At 56.1% G+C, this 15,335-nt stretch overlaps 1 protein-coding gene across 1 annotated transcript in view; it reads left to right on the forward strand.

Moving 5' to 3' along the window:
• Positions 1–15,335, forward strand: part of APOB (apolipoprotein B) — a 50,844-nt gene that overhangs the window by 12,167 nt on the left and 23,342 nt on the right. The window contains exons 10-26 of the mRNA XM_032959484.2: positions 186–413; positions 776–893; positions 1,780–1,926; positions 2,514–2,725; positions 2,901–3,144; positions 3,848–4,021; positions 4,844–5,044; positions 7,898–8,065; positions 8,607–8,818; positions 9,083–9,265; positions 9,906–10,015; positions 10,158–10,377; positions 10,769–10,953; positions 12,223–12,434; positions 13,001–13,161; positions 13,806–14,007; positions 14,761–14,986. Coding sequence (XP_032815375.2) covers positions 186–413; positions 776–893; positions 1,780–1,926; positions 2,514–2,725; positions 2,901–3,144; positions 3,848–4,021; positions 4,844–5,044; positions 7,898–8,065; positions 8,607–8,818; positions 9,083–9,265; positions 9,906–10,015; positions 10,158–10,377; positions 10,769–10,953; positions 12,223–12,434; positions 13,001–13,161; positions 13,806–14,007; positions 14,761–14,986 — 3,203 coding nt within the window. The remainder of the gene's footprint in view (positions 1–185; positions 414–775; positions 894–1,779; positions 1,927–2,513; positions 2,726–2,900; positions 3,145–3,847; positions 4,022–4,843; positions 5,045–7,897; positions 8,066–8,606; positions 8,819–9,082; positions 9,266–9,905; positions 10,016–10,157; positions 10,378–10,768; positions 10,954–12,222; positions 12,435–13,000; positions 13,162–13,805; positions 14,008–14,760; positions 14,987–15,335) is intronic.

The raw sequence follows: 15,335 nt of genomic DNA on the forward strand, positions 1-15,335 counted from the left end.
TGATGATGATTATGATGGATAGTGATTGTTTGCCTTAATTAACGATGATGATAATGACGGTGGTTACGAGGAAGACGTTAATCAACGTGACGAAGACGTTGGCTAAATCCCTGTCACACCATGTGCCGTCCCCCCCCCACCCCGCCCCTCCTCGACCTCCTGCGCCCCCCCCCCACTCCCAACAGCTCCATCACCCTGCAGTCGCTGCCCCAGTGTGGCACGGCGCCGTGCTACAGCGCGCTGCTGCAGCTGCTCCGCTCCAAACGCGTTCCGCCGGCGCTCTCCGGCGTCGTGGCCTACGCCCTGGGCTTCCACCCGGCGCCCTGCACCATGGTGGTCCGGGACACGCTCACGCTCGCGCAGGCGGCGCCGACGCGCGCCAGCATGCTCGCACTCAGCATGGTCGTGCACAGGTGACTCGCGGCGCCAAACGACGCGCGGGAAGCGGCCGTCGCGGACGCGGCCGACGCGGCGCCTCTCTCGTGCGCCGCGCTGAGCTTCCGTCGCGCGGCGCGCAGCCAGCCGTGCTCATTGTTACAGGGCAACACCCCGGGTTTACGGCGGGGGATGCGTCATTACCCGCGTGAACAAATTAAATCAACTGGGGCACCTACCCCGATGGAAATGCGCGGGCTACACTTGGGGAGGGGGGGGGTTTCTGCGTTTGTGTGTCAGCTGTATGCACACTTGCGTGCGTGTGCAAAGCAGTTGGTCAACCGTGCTGCTGCAATGCCCTTTATTGAATTTGACCCACCCCCCCCCCCCCCGCTTGCAGGCACTTCACAACACACAAGCAGGTTGGGCCGGAGCTGCAAGACGTGGCCGCCTTCGTGCGGTCGCAGCTGGGAGCCGACTGTTCCGGCGACGAAGACAAGACTTACCTGGCGCTCAAGGTACGGGGCCCCCACATTCATAATACAGTTTTGTTTTTTTGGGGTTGGACCGCGTAAATATATAAATGTGTCGTTAAAGCCGCCACCACCCGAGACAGCCAACTAGTAAGGTTCGTCACGTAAACAGAACGCGCCAATTTGCTACTAGTGCAGCACACCGGTGTGTTGGAGAGCAAATCCACAACATTTACAATCTCGGTACAACGTTTCGCCAGTAATTACAACTAGCATCATCAGGCGACAGCCAGACTTGTGGAGAAATACCCCTCCTGTTTCATTCCTTAAATTGAGGGATAGATGTGATGACGTCACTTGTGAGGCCTTCTTGGCTATATTATGGATGATATTGGTCGCGAAAGCTTTACTACGTGTTAAACTGACATGTTATTTAATTGCAATTATTATCATTATAGCTTAGTGCCCCAATTGTTTTTCTTACTACAACAAAACGTGAGATGGTACAACACGCCGAAATATTCCAGTGATGGGGTACGGAAAATCCACGGTAATAGGGCCCCTATGTTTTTTTTTTAATCTTGACACATTTCCATACCACGAACACCCCAGGGGATGTTCCAAGATCCCCCACCCGGCATCCAATGGCGAGGGAGCGACTCGCATACCAGTCAACCCACTCGGTTTACCCCGTATTCTTGTACAGGAAAATTTAGTTTTCAGGTCCATACTGCATACAGCCGTTTCGATACAGGCAAAAAAAGGTGTCTATTTGTTTGTGTTTGTCCCTTGTGATGGGACTTTGTGGGATGAACGTTGAGATTTATAAGGGGTTGACAGGTATTGACTCGGGCAGCAGGCAGTGCCGCTGACCGGTGGTGCGACGGGCGACACATGACGTGGCATTCCCCTTGTGTTCGGCTCCCTGCAGGCTGCTGGCAACATGGGCGGTGCCCTCCAGGCGGCGGACGGCGCTGTGGTGGACACCCTGGCAGCGTGCGTGGGGAACACGCAGCTGCCGCTGCCGGTCCAGATCGCCGCCATCCAGGCGTTGCGCCGGACCCAGCTCACCGAAGGGGTGCGGTCAGAACGCACGCTGGCACCGACACAAACCCCTCTCCCCGTCGTCCGTGGTCGGGCCTGATCGTCACGGGGTGGCAGAACGCTGTTCGGATTCTTGAATCTGCCTTCGCGGGAGGTTTCAGTGGTGCTCGTGGGAAAGAGCGGCAGTGCGACGTTCGGCACGGGAGAAGTTGATAATGCAGGCGCAGTGGCAATGCGGACCGGATCGATCACCCCGAGCGCAATCGATCGTTTCGGATCTCGCTGGCTAAGCAGGGGTTTTTGAGCCTGCCCAGGCACTTGAACAGGAAGGCAACCTGGGCGCGCTCGGTGGTGTGGTGTTGGGTTGCTGCCAAATCACAAAAAGCAGTTCAAAAGTTTTCAGTCGAGATGGTTTCAGAGTGCATAACTCCGAGACGCTTCCTAATATCAGAAAGGAAGAGCGTTCCAGACGGCCGCGGAAGCAGCGCATCTGAAAGCGCCGCGCGACGCGGCGAACGTCTGTGTTTGACGGCCAGCCAGAAAGGTCCGCAACGCCGCCGTGGCCAACGCTGCCGCCGCCGTCAACCTGAACCCACCCGCACCCCCTTCTCCCTCCCGCAGACTCGCACGGCTCTGCTGGACGCCTACCGCAACTCGCGGTCGCCGGTGCAGCGCCGCATCGCCGCCTACCTGGCCCTGATGTCGCAGCCGGAGCCGGAGCTGCTGTGGGACGTGCTGAACACGCTGCCGCGGGAGGAGAACAAGCAGCTGCGCAGCTACGTGGTGTCGCACGTTGAGGCCCTGCGCACCAGCAAGGGCCCGACCGCCTCCGCGTGAGTGCACGGAAAACTCGGCGGCACCAAATTAGGAGGAGTCCGACTGTGGAGTTTTCCGCGCCCCACTTCCCCTTGTTGTTGCTCGCGTTCTGGAGTAAATATATGTTATTATTCAACTACGACTCGGTGTGGCTCTCCACGGAATAAATGAATAAATTGGTCTTCACCGCAGGCTGCGCAAGAAGCTGGAGCAGGTGATATCCGGGATGGAGCTGCCGGCGTCGTACGCCTACAGCTCGCTCAAGTACTCGCGCAGGATGTCGGCGTCGCGCGTCGTCAGGCTGCCCGGCGCGGAGCATCCCGTGACCGGCACCGTGCAGCTCGACGTCATCCTGGAGCCGAGCGGGTTCCTGCCGCGCTCCGTCGTGCTCGAGACGTCGCTGGACGTGCTGGGAGAGTCGCTCGACGTGTTCGAGGTGCGCGCGTGCGAGACCGGACGACCCGCGGCCGCCTTGTCCGCGTCTTTTCGCGAGCGGTTGTGCGCATTGTCCCCGCGTCTCGAACTTGTGCGCGCGGTGTTTTTATTTTTTCACATCGTGACGATCGTCTCTCCTGGTGCCCGTCGCTCCTTTTAAACAACGGTCACGTGAATGACCAAAGAAAGAGCTGCCCCCCTATTATCTGTCGTTGTTCCCTTGTGTTTACAAATGTGTTTTTTTTTTACGGTATCATTCGACGTTGCTTTTCTTTGATGTCGCTCTGTTGCGATAACTCTGCAGAACCTACCGGGCTGCTTGCTGGCCAGGAGATGACTACACAGCTAGCGGGTTCTTTAACAACCGATCTGGGGAGATATTTTTTGGTATTATTTATATCCACTCGTGGGTGTTGTTGTAAGTCACCTGTCAGGCGGCTAAGCGGTCGAGCGTGCGGCTCGCAATCGGAAGGTTGCGAGTTCGAATCCAGGTTTGGGCATTATCATCCCCACCGGTACTCAATAAAATGAGTACAGCTTTATTGGAGAAGCCAACAGTGGTTGTCCTCTGGATCGACGCGCCCCCACCGCCATAGGAACGTGAACACTTCGTAAAGTCTCATTTGTTTTTGCCAGCGTGGCAATGCGTGTCCCCGAACGGACGAACGACGTTCTGAGCGTGATGTTCACGATGTCGACGACAGATCGGCGTGGAGGGCCAGGGCTTCGAGGCTCCGCTGGAGGCCCTCTTCGGGCCCAAGGGCTTCTTCCCGAACAGCGCAATGAGCGCCGCCTTCTGGGTGGACGGCAAACTTCCCGAGCAGCTGGCGGCCGTCCTGCGCAAGTGGACGGGAGTCAACCCCGACCAGCGCAAGCAGGTACGGGCACGAGCCACTTCCACCCCACCCCACTCTCCCGCGCCCTCGCCTGGCTCACCGCCGCAGGCAGCCCACCCGGGAAAAGTCCGTGAGTCAGGAACGCGTTAAGAGTCCTGGATTTTTTGTTGTTGTTGTTGTAACTTTCGTTACGAATAGCGCAGGCACGCTCAAGATGACGCGTTCACATGGGCGACGTAACAGACGCTTGGATTAGAGAACACGCGCAGTCAAATTACATCGGTCACACCGTTCACAGTCGCAGCAAAGGAACGGAGCGCGTTCCAGAGGACCACCGCTGCGGAGGTAGAGCAATGAAATCGCCTCGTGTATAGGTGCTGGCTTGATAATAACATAATAATTAAATAGAAATTCGATCGTACAATTCGTACAATAGTCTCGGAATGTTTCACGTGAAGCTTAAGTAACGGGGAAAGCTTGCTGTAAAAACACGTGAGTTTTGCGACGAGAACGAAAGAGTGTAACAGACTCAGATTCCCCAATGGACCGATGAAGGAAGGGAATTCCACGATCGTGGAGCCTGGCTGCAAGAAGCTCCGTCTCCCATCGAGCAAAGTTCTGCTCTTTGGAATAATGAGCAGACCGTAATCAGCAGATATACGTTTTGTTCACAATGGAATATAAAACTAGAAGCAGATGGGCGAGATATATAGGAGCCAACCGATGGCCACATGGGAGGATTGAGAGAGAGGGAGATGGCGGATGGCTAGGCGAGGCCTTCGCGAGTGTGTCCGACGCCGATGATGACGCACCAATGACGCGGCGCCTACCTCTCTTCTTTTTTTTGTTTTCCCCGTGTCCCAGAACATCGACCTGCCCAAGGAGATGTTGGGCACCATGCAGAAGCTCATGCAGGAGGTGAACCTCCAGAAGCTGCCCATGGAGGCGTCGGCGTTCCTGCGCGTCATGGGCACGGAGCTCGGCTACGTGCGGCACAGCGACATCAAGATGCTCATCGGCTTCGCCACCATGGCCGGCCGCGGGCTCCAGGCCCTGCCCAAGCAGGTGAGATGGGGGGTGCCGCCTCGTGGCGAGGACTCCTGTCGTACGGCGCCTGCCTAGGTCGACTCGGCCTCAAATGGGTAGCCGGGTGCGGCGCGTAAAACATCGCCGCTCGGGAGACGAAGGAGGCCGAGGCGTGGCGTTGGCCACCCGCCCCCCTCGTGTCCCGTGCCGGCCGGCCTTCGTGGCTGCTCGCTGACACCGCTTCAAACGAATCGCAAAAATAACGAAGCGCTTTCCATTCAAACACGAATTAACAAACGGTATTGCTGTTTGAGTGCCACTTGAGGTTTTGTGCCAGCGTCTTCGTCGCTATTTGAATAATGGCCCGCGAATACCCAACCCGGGTGACACACGGCATGGCACAAAACCCCTCTGCGACCGGCAAGATGCTAGAGCAGTGGTTCTTAACCTTGTTGGAGGTACCGAACCCCACCAGTTTCATATGCGCATTCACCGAACCCCTCTTTAGTGAAAAATAAAATGTGATTTTTTTCAAATTCAAGACATAGATATGTTTTTTACTGGTACACAAAATGAGCCGTGCATGAACATTACCTTGTTCAAAGAATAAAACCAACACAATGCATAATCTCACAACAAATTACATACCTGGAAATCAATGTGACTTCTGCTGTTGCCTTTGAGAGATCAGTTCAGATATGTGTGGCTTCACCTTGGCAAGTGCCACTCTCATGTCATTTTCACAGCAAAGTCTGTTCCTTTTCTTCGTTTTTATGTCCAGCATCCTCGAAAAGGATTGCTCACAAAGATATGTTGTAACAAATGGTATAAAAAAATCCAGTGCTTTCTTAGCAATAACTGGATACTTGTTCATTTGTCGACACCAAAACGTTGAGAGCGTTGTTGTTCTGAAGAGTTGCTGTTGAACCTGGCTCTGCTGAATTTCAATGATTTCGTCGAGGAATTCATCATTGACATCTGCTGTTTCAACAGCAAACGTGAACGGCTGTCTCACCCATGCTGGATATGACTCTCTTGTAGGGAAATATCCGTCGAGAGACTTTGCAAGCTCATCTAAGTGCGTGGCAATTGTTTGCTTCAGTTCCGTGGATACAGAAATATCTCCGATTCCAGACACATCTTCGATCTTACTTGCACAGTCGTCCAGAAGCGGGAAGTTTGCGAAGTTATTGTTCTCTGTTCGTCGTTTCCATAACGGTAGCTTTTTTTGAAAAGCCTTCAGGTGTTCTTCCGCTTCCATGATATTGACTCCACCACCCTGCATCTGCTGATTGAGATGATTGAGAGCTGCGAATATATCAGCCATGTACGCTAAAATGAGAATGAACTCAGGATTTTTGAAGCAATCTGCATGGCAGTGTTGGTGCTCTTGCAAAAACAGGGCTAATTCCACACGCATGGCAAAAACACGATTCAGCACCTGTCCCCGGGATAACCACCGAATATTAGAATGGAGCAGAAGTACCTCAAATTCAGAGCCCATTTCTTTACACAGCTCACTGAAGATGCGGTGCCTCAGAGCACTTTTTCGCACATAGTTCACACATTCCACCACAGTTTTTAATACTTCTGCCATTTTTGGAGGTAAGGTTTTTGTTGCCAACGCATGCCTGTGCAGAATACAATGCGTCACAATGATGTGTGGTGCATCGGCCTTTACTAGCGCACCAAAACCAGACTTTCTTCCCAGCATGACTGGAGCTCCGTCCGTACAAACTGCAGAAACCATATCCCATGAAAGATTGTTGTCTCTGAAGAAGTCATCCACAAGCTTCTTCACATCGGCTGCCTTCGTTGTTGTTGTAAGAGGCTTACAAAATAAAAACTCTTCTTTTATCATGTCGTCTTTCACATAGCGTACAAAAACAGCAAGCTGGCTTAGATCAGAAACGTCTGTGGTTTCGTCGAGTTGAAGGCTGAATTTTGCCGGGCTTGAAATCAGATCCGCGACTACTTGAGCCAAGATGTCTTTACTCATGTCTTCTATTCTGTCACTGACGGTGTCATTTGAAAGGGGAATTTGGGATCATTTACCTTCGGCCGCTGTTCCGAGTATCAGATTCGCCATCTTTAATGCAGCTGGTTTCACAAGTGTTTCACCAATGGTGTGTGGCTTGCCCTGCTTTGCGATCAGGTAAGCAACTTCGTACGATGCTGTCAGGATCGGTTTGTTAACAGGTACAAATCCAAGAGCAGGCAGAGTGGCCCTTTCATCGAATCTGGCTCTCTTCACCCTGAATTCAGCAAGTGTTGTGTTCTTGTATTCCCCGTCTCCATGCAGCTTCAAGAAGTGTTCCTTTAGTTTTGCCGGTGCAAGACTAGAGTTGCTCAACTTGGCGTTGCAAATCATGCAGATAGGACGCTCACTCCCATCACGTTCCGTGATACATGAGAATCCATGTTGTACATATTCGTCCGACCACTTTCTTCTTTTGCCCGACATAGTTAGTATGGATAAAATATTAAAGAAATCACACGACGTACGACAACAACAGTCACACGTTGACTACTGAGTACGCACTAAATTCCCCGCAGCGCTGATTGGCCAAGCAGTGTAGCATGATCATCTGCAGCCAGTGATGGCCAAGCGGGCCGTGTGTGTCATCACAAATTTACACAATAATTCAAGTGTGTCCGGACCTCCGTGGCGGGGGCTCTGCCGAACCCCTGAGATCGACTCACCGAACCCCTGGGGTTCGATCGAACCCAGGTTAAGAACCACTGTGCTAGAGCTTGCGCAATCGCCGGCTTTCCGTCCGTCCCGTGGTCTCGTGCACTGGCGAGCGAAGCGGCCCCAGCGCTCCCCGGCTCCTCGCTCGTCATCTGACTGCCATTTCTCACGCCTGCTCTGGTGTCGGTCCCCGCGCGCAGATCCTGAGCGCGCTGGCGGGCGGCGTGGAGGCCGACCTGTTCGTGCACTACGTGTTCATGGACAACGACGTGACGGTGCCCACGGGCGCCGGCCTGCCCCTCCGCCTCGCCAGCACCGGAAGCCTGGTCGCCGGCGCCAAAGTCAAGGCCTCGATGCGCCCCGGAGAGGTGCGTGTGTGGGCACGCGTGCGTGTGTGTGTGTGCAAGTATGTGTGTGTGTGTGCACATGGGGAGCGGTAGTGTGGCGGTTAGCGCTACGCTGCGCTGCGATTCACGGGTGGTGCATCTGCCAGTCATCTCAGACATTCAATCCAAGGGAGTAGTGAGCACAGCGAATGGCTGGAGGTGCCACTCACTGCCTGGGCTGGGCCAGTAATGTGGAGTGAGCTGATGGGAGAGAAGGAGCGAGGGTGGGTGGGGGTGCCAGCTCAGCATATGCCCTGGTTGAGCCTCCCAGAAATGCGGTGGCCTTTTTGGTTGCTGTAAAAACCCAGCCCGGTGGAAATCCACCGCCGATTCAATCCCTAATCACGTGACGCATGCGCTGCCGGCATTTCTTCTGTGACGTGAGCCGGCACAACCGGAGTGGACGCAACCACGTAGTCCGCATTTCGAGCTGTGGCCGAACGACGTGGCCCAGGTGATTGGAATGCTGACGCACGTCTAACCCCCCCCCCCCCCCCACGTCACATGTCCGCCCCGTCTCCAGGCGAGGCGAGCCTCCGCCGCCCCGTCGCTCTCGCTGGAGGTGGTGTCCTCCATGGAGGTGCTGCTGCCCGGCGGCGTGGCGCGCGCCGGCCTGCACTCGGCCACCAGCCTCTACCACGAGTCGGCGCTCGGCGTGGCAGTGCAGGCCACGGGCGGGGAGCTCCGCGTGACGCTCACGCCGCCGCAGAAGACCAACCGCCTCCTGAGCGTCGGGTGAGTCCTCGGCTCTTGCAGCCACGCGGTGAATGTCCGTTTATATAACCGCGGTCGGTTGGGGGGGGGGGGGAGGGTGCTGGGTTCCAGGTCGTGTTTTTCCTCCCACCGATGGAATTGTGCAAACGGTGTAAAGTAGGTCCACGTCGAACCGTGGCCGGGATTTGAACCTGCGGCCTTTGCGATGGCGGGCTGCCACCAGGGCTTCACGGCCCAGAACTTGTTGACCTCTAACCCCTCCCCCACCACCCCGGTCACCCACAGGAACCAGCTGAGGCTGCTGCACCGACAGAGGGTGGAGACACTGCCGAGCATCGAGGAGAACCGCGAGCAGTGGCAGTCGTGCCGGCCGCTCGTGTTCGGCGTGTCGCTGTGCCAGAGCGGTGCCTACTCCAACGCCAGCTACATCGAGGCTGCGCCCTGGTTCCCGCTCACCGGCGCCACCAGGTGAATTCCGTGCGCCCCCCCCCCCCCACCACCCATCCGCGTCCGAAGCCCGATTCCTCCCCTGGAGCGGAGTCGAACACGCCGCCGCTAAGTCGGATACACGCTCCGGCAATTGTGCTTACAAAGGGCAGCTGCGTGGCGAGTTTGAACGCTGGTGGCGTCGTTCAGCGATGGAACTGCGCTTGTCAAAAAGTGCGCTTGATGAACAAGTCATCTCGGTCAAGCCATGGCAACGAGGTCTGTCCCTTGGCCTTCTGTCAGCAAGCAGGTCTTCGACACTTCACGTGGCCTCAAAGTGCACCTAGCACAAGCACCGTGGTGACATCACCGCCACTTAGTGTCGAACGGCGGCCGTTGTCGTTGTTCATGAGCCGCGATGGGTTTTCCAGAGAACAACAACCTCAGGTAGCCGCGTGACGTCTGCCCATGATCCCATGGGGAGTTTTGCATAACAGGGCAACTGAATTCTTTGACAAACGAAACGCGGTGCACCAAACGTTGCGGGTGACCGTTTGCCGATGACGGTCGTCCCGAAAGTTCCCCCAGGAGCGGAGGCCTTTCCGCCCGCGGTGTTGCCGAGTGAGCGCCTGCGAGCGACACAACCTTCATCCATTCTTCCCCGTCACGTTCTGCCCGCTAGGTTTGAGATCTCGACAGAGCCCGCGGACGGTGTGACTGAGTACTCCGCCATCGCTGAGATCTACTCGCGGGCCGGACAAGAGAACCTGCAGTTCAAGGTGCAGGCCACAGGTAAGGCCTCCCTCCGCACGATGCAACGTTGCACAGTCCGACGTAACTGCGTGCGTACGTATGTATATCTGTTGAACTTCTTAAAAGTCGGTGACCCCCCACCCCGCTCCCACCCCCGCCGTCTCCCTCCGTCTCTGCGAAGGCACGGGAGAGACGAAGGAGCTTGGGAGCATCCTGATGCTCGACCGTGACCGCCACCGCATCCAATGGGACCTGGACCTGCCGAGCTGCCCCGGCTGCCTCAGGGTGGAAGTGGGCGTCGACGACGAGTCGGACGCCCGCCTCAACCAGGGTGGTTACGCGGCCTCCTTCAACGTGAGCTACCAGGAGCAGCGGGAGGCCTTCCTGCTCGCTCGGATCAGGTAAGGTCGGCATGCGCCGCCAGCAGCAGCCCCGAGATTGGCGGCGACTGGGCACCGACGAACGGGGGGGGGGGGGGGGGGGTGGGTTCATATGGAGGGGAAGGGGAAAAGGGGTAAGGGGGAAAGATAACGAACACACTCGGGGGGGAAGGAAGGGCACAGGTGAGAGGAGGAGTTTGTTGTCCTTACCCCGCACCTCCGATTAGCACGGTTGGCTACGTACGGTGCGAAAGAAGTTCAACGCACGTACGTACAGCGGAAGGCGGGGAACCGGTAGGGGGGTGAGCGGGTGGGGGGGCGCCACGAGTTTTTGTCTGACGCGCGGGCGGGCGAGCGGGCCGGTGAAACCGTCCCCTCTCTCTCTCTCCTCGGCGGTTCCATGCACGCGCAGGCAGACGGTGACGGACGCTCGCAGCCTGCTCTTGCAGTACTCCGCCGGGGTGCCGCGCCTCGACCTCCATGGCAACTATGTGGCGAGGGCGCTCCTCGGCCAGGACGACCGCATCGTCGTCAACGCCGAGATGACAGGATCAGGCCCTTTCTCCTCCGCCTCTTACGGAAGCGAGGTGGTCTACGGTACGTCGTGCCCACCAGATGGCCGGTGGGAACCGGCGAGATGTTAACTACCTCGCCTGGTGTACAGGAGGTCGTGGGTTCAATCCTGACCCTGACGCCTGCTGTATATTTGGAGTTTCCATGGCCTCTCTCCCCGTGGTCGCGTGGATTTTTGTCTGGGTCTTCCACATTTAAAATTGGATGCTATAAATTTCCACGCGATAAGCCACTTCGTTGGGCTAACATTTGTGACCAGGTCGCTTCTGAAAAAGAGCTACGTAGATCAGTGGGGCCTTGCCTGGTAAAATAAAAAAAATGTTTAGTTTCAATAACAAAAATTGTTTATAGTTTAAAGCCAAACATCCACCACCGCAATGCGATGCGGTGGTGAAAGCCACCGAGTGTATTCTTTTTTAATATGGAATAACGATCCGCACGGCAGTGTTCACTGTCAAGAAAAATGTAATGTTAGAGTTTGGCCGAGAGGCAGGGAACATGCCCCTCGCCTCTTGGAACGCTTCATTAGGCTCAGCGTGTTGGTGTTAGTGGTAGTAGTGGTAGTGATGTATATATGCATGTTGAACATCTTTCGCACCGTACATAGTCAAGCGTGCTAATCGGAGGTGCAGGGGAAGGAAAACAGACTAAACACAAAAAGCAGTTCTAAAGAAGTTAGTTTTCAATCTATATTTTAAAGTGCATAGCTCCAGTGGCTTCCTAATATCAGAAGGAAGAGCGTTCTAGACGGCTCCAGAAGCACATCTGAAAGCGCGCCATGCGGTGACCGTCTTTGTTCGATGGCCAGCCAGAAGCCGCTGCGTGGATGACCGGAGTTCGCTTGATGGTTTATGCTCCCTGACGAGATCAGCGAAGTGATATTAGTGGTGGTGATGGTGGTCATCCTATTGACTGCGAAGAAAAGTAAGAGGGCTTGGCCAGGATACGTCAGACGATCATGACCGATGTTGCTAGGCTAACGACGGATCGGCAGCCAGAGAAGGAAACACGCGGCAAGAGGATGTCTCCCACAGCCGAGATCAGCTCTCGTGCAGGAGCCGAATGGGTAATTACACACAGCAGGAGCGTGAGAGATGACAACGGCCAAGGGGTTGTCCTTCGTCCAGCGGTGGGCTGATCACGGCTGCTGATACAACGATGAATAATCGCGGGGAGAGAGAGGGGGCGGCCCGGAAAACGTGCGTCCATCCGCCCGGGATTGAACCGGGTCCTCGGGGTTGTGGTGGCGTGACACGTGACTCTCTCTCTCTCTGCCTTCCCCGCCCTCTGCAGACCTCGACAAGGTGCAGGCCCAGTGGAGCGCGGAGGCATCGTCGGACCCGAAGGGCGCCTTGGAGGCCCTGCGCGATGGCCTGGCACGCATCGACGTGCCGTCCCCCGATGAGTACCGCCTGCAGCTGCAGAGGGCGCTCAACGCCATGCTGGAGGGCCGCGTGGCGCAGACCGATATGACGCTGCGGCACATTGTCGTGAAGGGCCTCGAGGTGAGCGGCGGGCCCCCACGCGTGCGTTGCCGGCGGCAGAATTGTCGAGTCAATTTATATTTCTTGGTGAACGCGCTGGCGCCTGTCTGGCAGGAGTCTGTAACCCGAAAGCGCCATCGCGCCGGTATTGTCATTGTCATCATCTGCATCGCCGTCATCATCAGGAGCAGCAGTGGCGGCATTGTTACGAGCAATATTCCCAGGTCGCCCTTGCAAAAGGCGCAGTGCTGTTTCACGTGTGTCACTGGGTTCATTTGATCTCCGGGGTTAAATAAAGGACACGTCACAAAAGAACGGAGTAGCAGCAGCAGCAGCAGTACAAGCAGCAGAATTGTCGTCCTTTAGTATCATCTGCCTCATCTGTACTGTCTTCAGCAGAAGCAGCACTGTTTGTAGAATCAGCATTCATTGCATAGGCAGAATTGTCGTCATTATCATCGATGTTATCGATATCATCATCACCAGCAGCAGCAGCAGCTGCAACTGCCCATTAAGTCGCTACACTTGATAGCCCGATTTAATCCTCTCCTCCTTGACGATCGCTCGCTTGGCGTCGTGTCCCTCAGGCCATGGACCTGTGGATAAAGAAGTCGACAAACAACGGCAACTGGAACCTCTCGCAGCTGCAGCGGCTGCAGACGCAGCTGTCACGGGGCCAGGAGATCACTATCCCCTCGCTCAGCGAGTTCATCAACATCGAGATGCCCCACAGGACCTTCGTGTCGAGGTGTGTGTGCAGTCGCCAGATCTTCTCAAGTTCGCCTTCACTCTGTCTCCACCGTCTCCAGCTTGTCTCCTCTCTTCTACCCACCTCAGCGTTGGCGGGCTCATTATCTCTCTCTGTCCATCTCTAAACTAAACTATAAACAATTTTTATTGTACCAGATAAGGCCCACTGAGCTATATAGCTCTTTGTCAGAAGCGACCTGGACACAAATGATCGCTCAACGAAGTGGCTTATCATATGAAAATTTAGAGCAGCCAAGTACTCTAAACGCGTGTTTCTAAATGGTGAGGAAAAAACTGGAACACCAGGAGAAAAATCCCCGCGACCACAGGGAGAGAGAGCAGGCGTCAGGGTCGCTATCGAACCCACGACCTCCTGCATACCAGGTGAGCGAGTTAACATCTCGCTGCCGTGGCACCCAAACTTTGGAATTCTCAGAACCCAGAACCGGACACGACTCACCACCACTGGTTACCCAAGTCACCCAAGTAATCAGTGGTGACCCAACCAAGGCTCGAGCCCAAAGGCTTCCTGCGTCCGTAGGTGGGGTACGAGATCACTTACGTGCAGTTGCTGTGGCCATCACCAGCAGGCAAGGTAGTTCACATCACGACACCGTGGCGCCCTCTCTCTCTGTCTCACAGCGCCGTAACCGTGGGCTACCAATTCAACAAGCGGTCGTGGACGCTGCAGATCCCGGTGCCCATGGGTGGGCGCGTGACCGAGCCAGTGCGGCTGCTGCCTCGCACGCTCCGCACGCCGGCGCTGAGCATCGCTCCTCTCGGCATCAACGTGGCGCCACGGCAGTTCACCATGCAGCCCGTCCACCTGCCCGGCCTAGGCATGGTGAGTTGATAATGGAAATAAGTAAATATATAAAAATATATATATAATCGTCACCGTTCATGCAACACAGTGCATCTCACAATCGCCGAGGAATGACAGGCAGGCTGGCAGGCTGCCGGGCGATTGAGCCGGCGTCAACAATTGCTCTGCGGATCTCTACATATTCAGATGTTTTCAGCCGATTAGCGAGTGTTGTTATGGATTTTGGAGAGAACTGCAGCATCCGGAGACAACCCATGCGTGCGAGGGGGCAACGCTCTATCCCGTTCAGAAGGGATCGATGGATATCAGTCCACGCTTTGCTGCACTGCATTCTGCTGGCGAGCAAGGCGTATGGCACCTCGATGCCCGCGGGAAAGGGGAGAGTGCACCAACATTTTGTAATTTGCACGGTGATCCACCAACTCTCGCTGCCACATTGCTGGACTACAGGCCACGTGCAGCACAGCCACCACCGCCTGAGTTGGTGGCCGTTATGTCAGTACGAGAGCAAATGATCGATTTTGATTTACGCGACATCCGTTATGAGCCAAGTCAAAGGCATCTCGGCTTTGCATGACGCCGACGGCATTCCTGCGTCGTGTGTGCGTATGAACGTTGAACTTCTTTCGCACCGTACGTGGGCAACCATGCTAATCAGAGGTACGGGGGAAGGACAACAGACTAAACACAAAACGCAGTTCTCAAGAAACAAGTGTTCAATTGAGATTATTGAAAAGTGGCTTCATCTGCAACCCCGTGCCCTTCGCGCAGGTCGACTCCATCCCGGCCTTCAAGGTCCCCGAGCGTGTCACACTCAAGGTGCCGCTGTTCGGCGAGCTGAGCGTCGATGCCAAGGTGAAGAGCAATGTGTACAACTGGACGGCGAGTGCGCACGTCGCCAACATCGTGGGCGACGAGGAGGACCCCTCCGAGATCCGGGTGCGCTCCGGCGTAACGGCCGTGTGCCCCTGCGACATGCTGTCGTACGTCTTCAACGGTGAGAGCCGGGGGAGGGGGGGGGGGCGAGACGCGCGTGCCGAACCTCGTCGTGGCGACGATGACGACGCAGCAAAGGCGCAACATTTATCGCTTGGCTTTGAGCCGGCTCGCCAGATCAGCGGTGCCCAGAGTGGATAGCGACGACGAGACGACACGATGACGACGTTGCCCCCCCCCCCACCCCGCGCGTGCGTGCCGACGCTAAAGTGGTCGGGCAGGAACCTCGCGGTCGAAAGTTCACAATCGTCGACGACGCGCGATGTTTTCCCCCGCTCCCAGCGGAGCCTGGTTGCTACACCGGTGGCGCACTTGCGGCGGAGAGTTGGGCACGGGCAGTTGCCCGGTCG

The sequence above is a fragment of the Petromyzon marinus genome, chromosome 23, assembly GCF_048934315.1.
Source record: "Petromyzon marinus isolate PM22_M1 ecotype Great Lakes invasive population chromosome 23, UKy_Petmar_22M1.pri1.0, whole genome shotgun sequence".
NCBI lineage: Eukaryota > Metazoa > Chordata > Hyperoartia > Petromyzontiformes > Petromyzontidae > Petromyzon > Petromyzon marinus.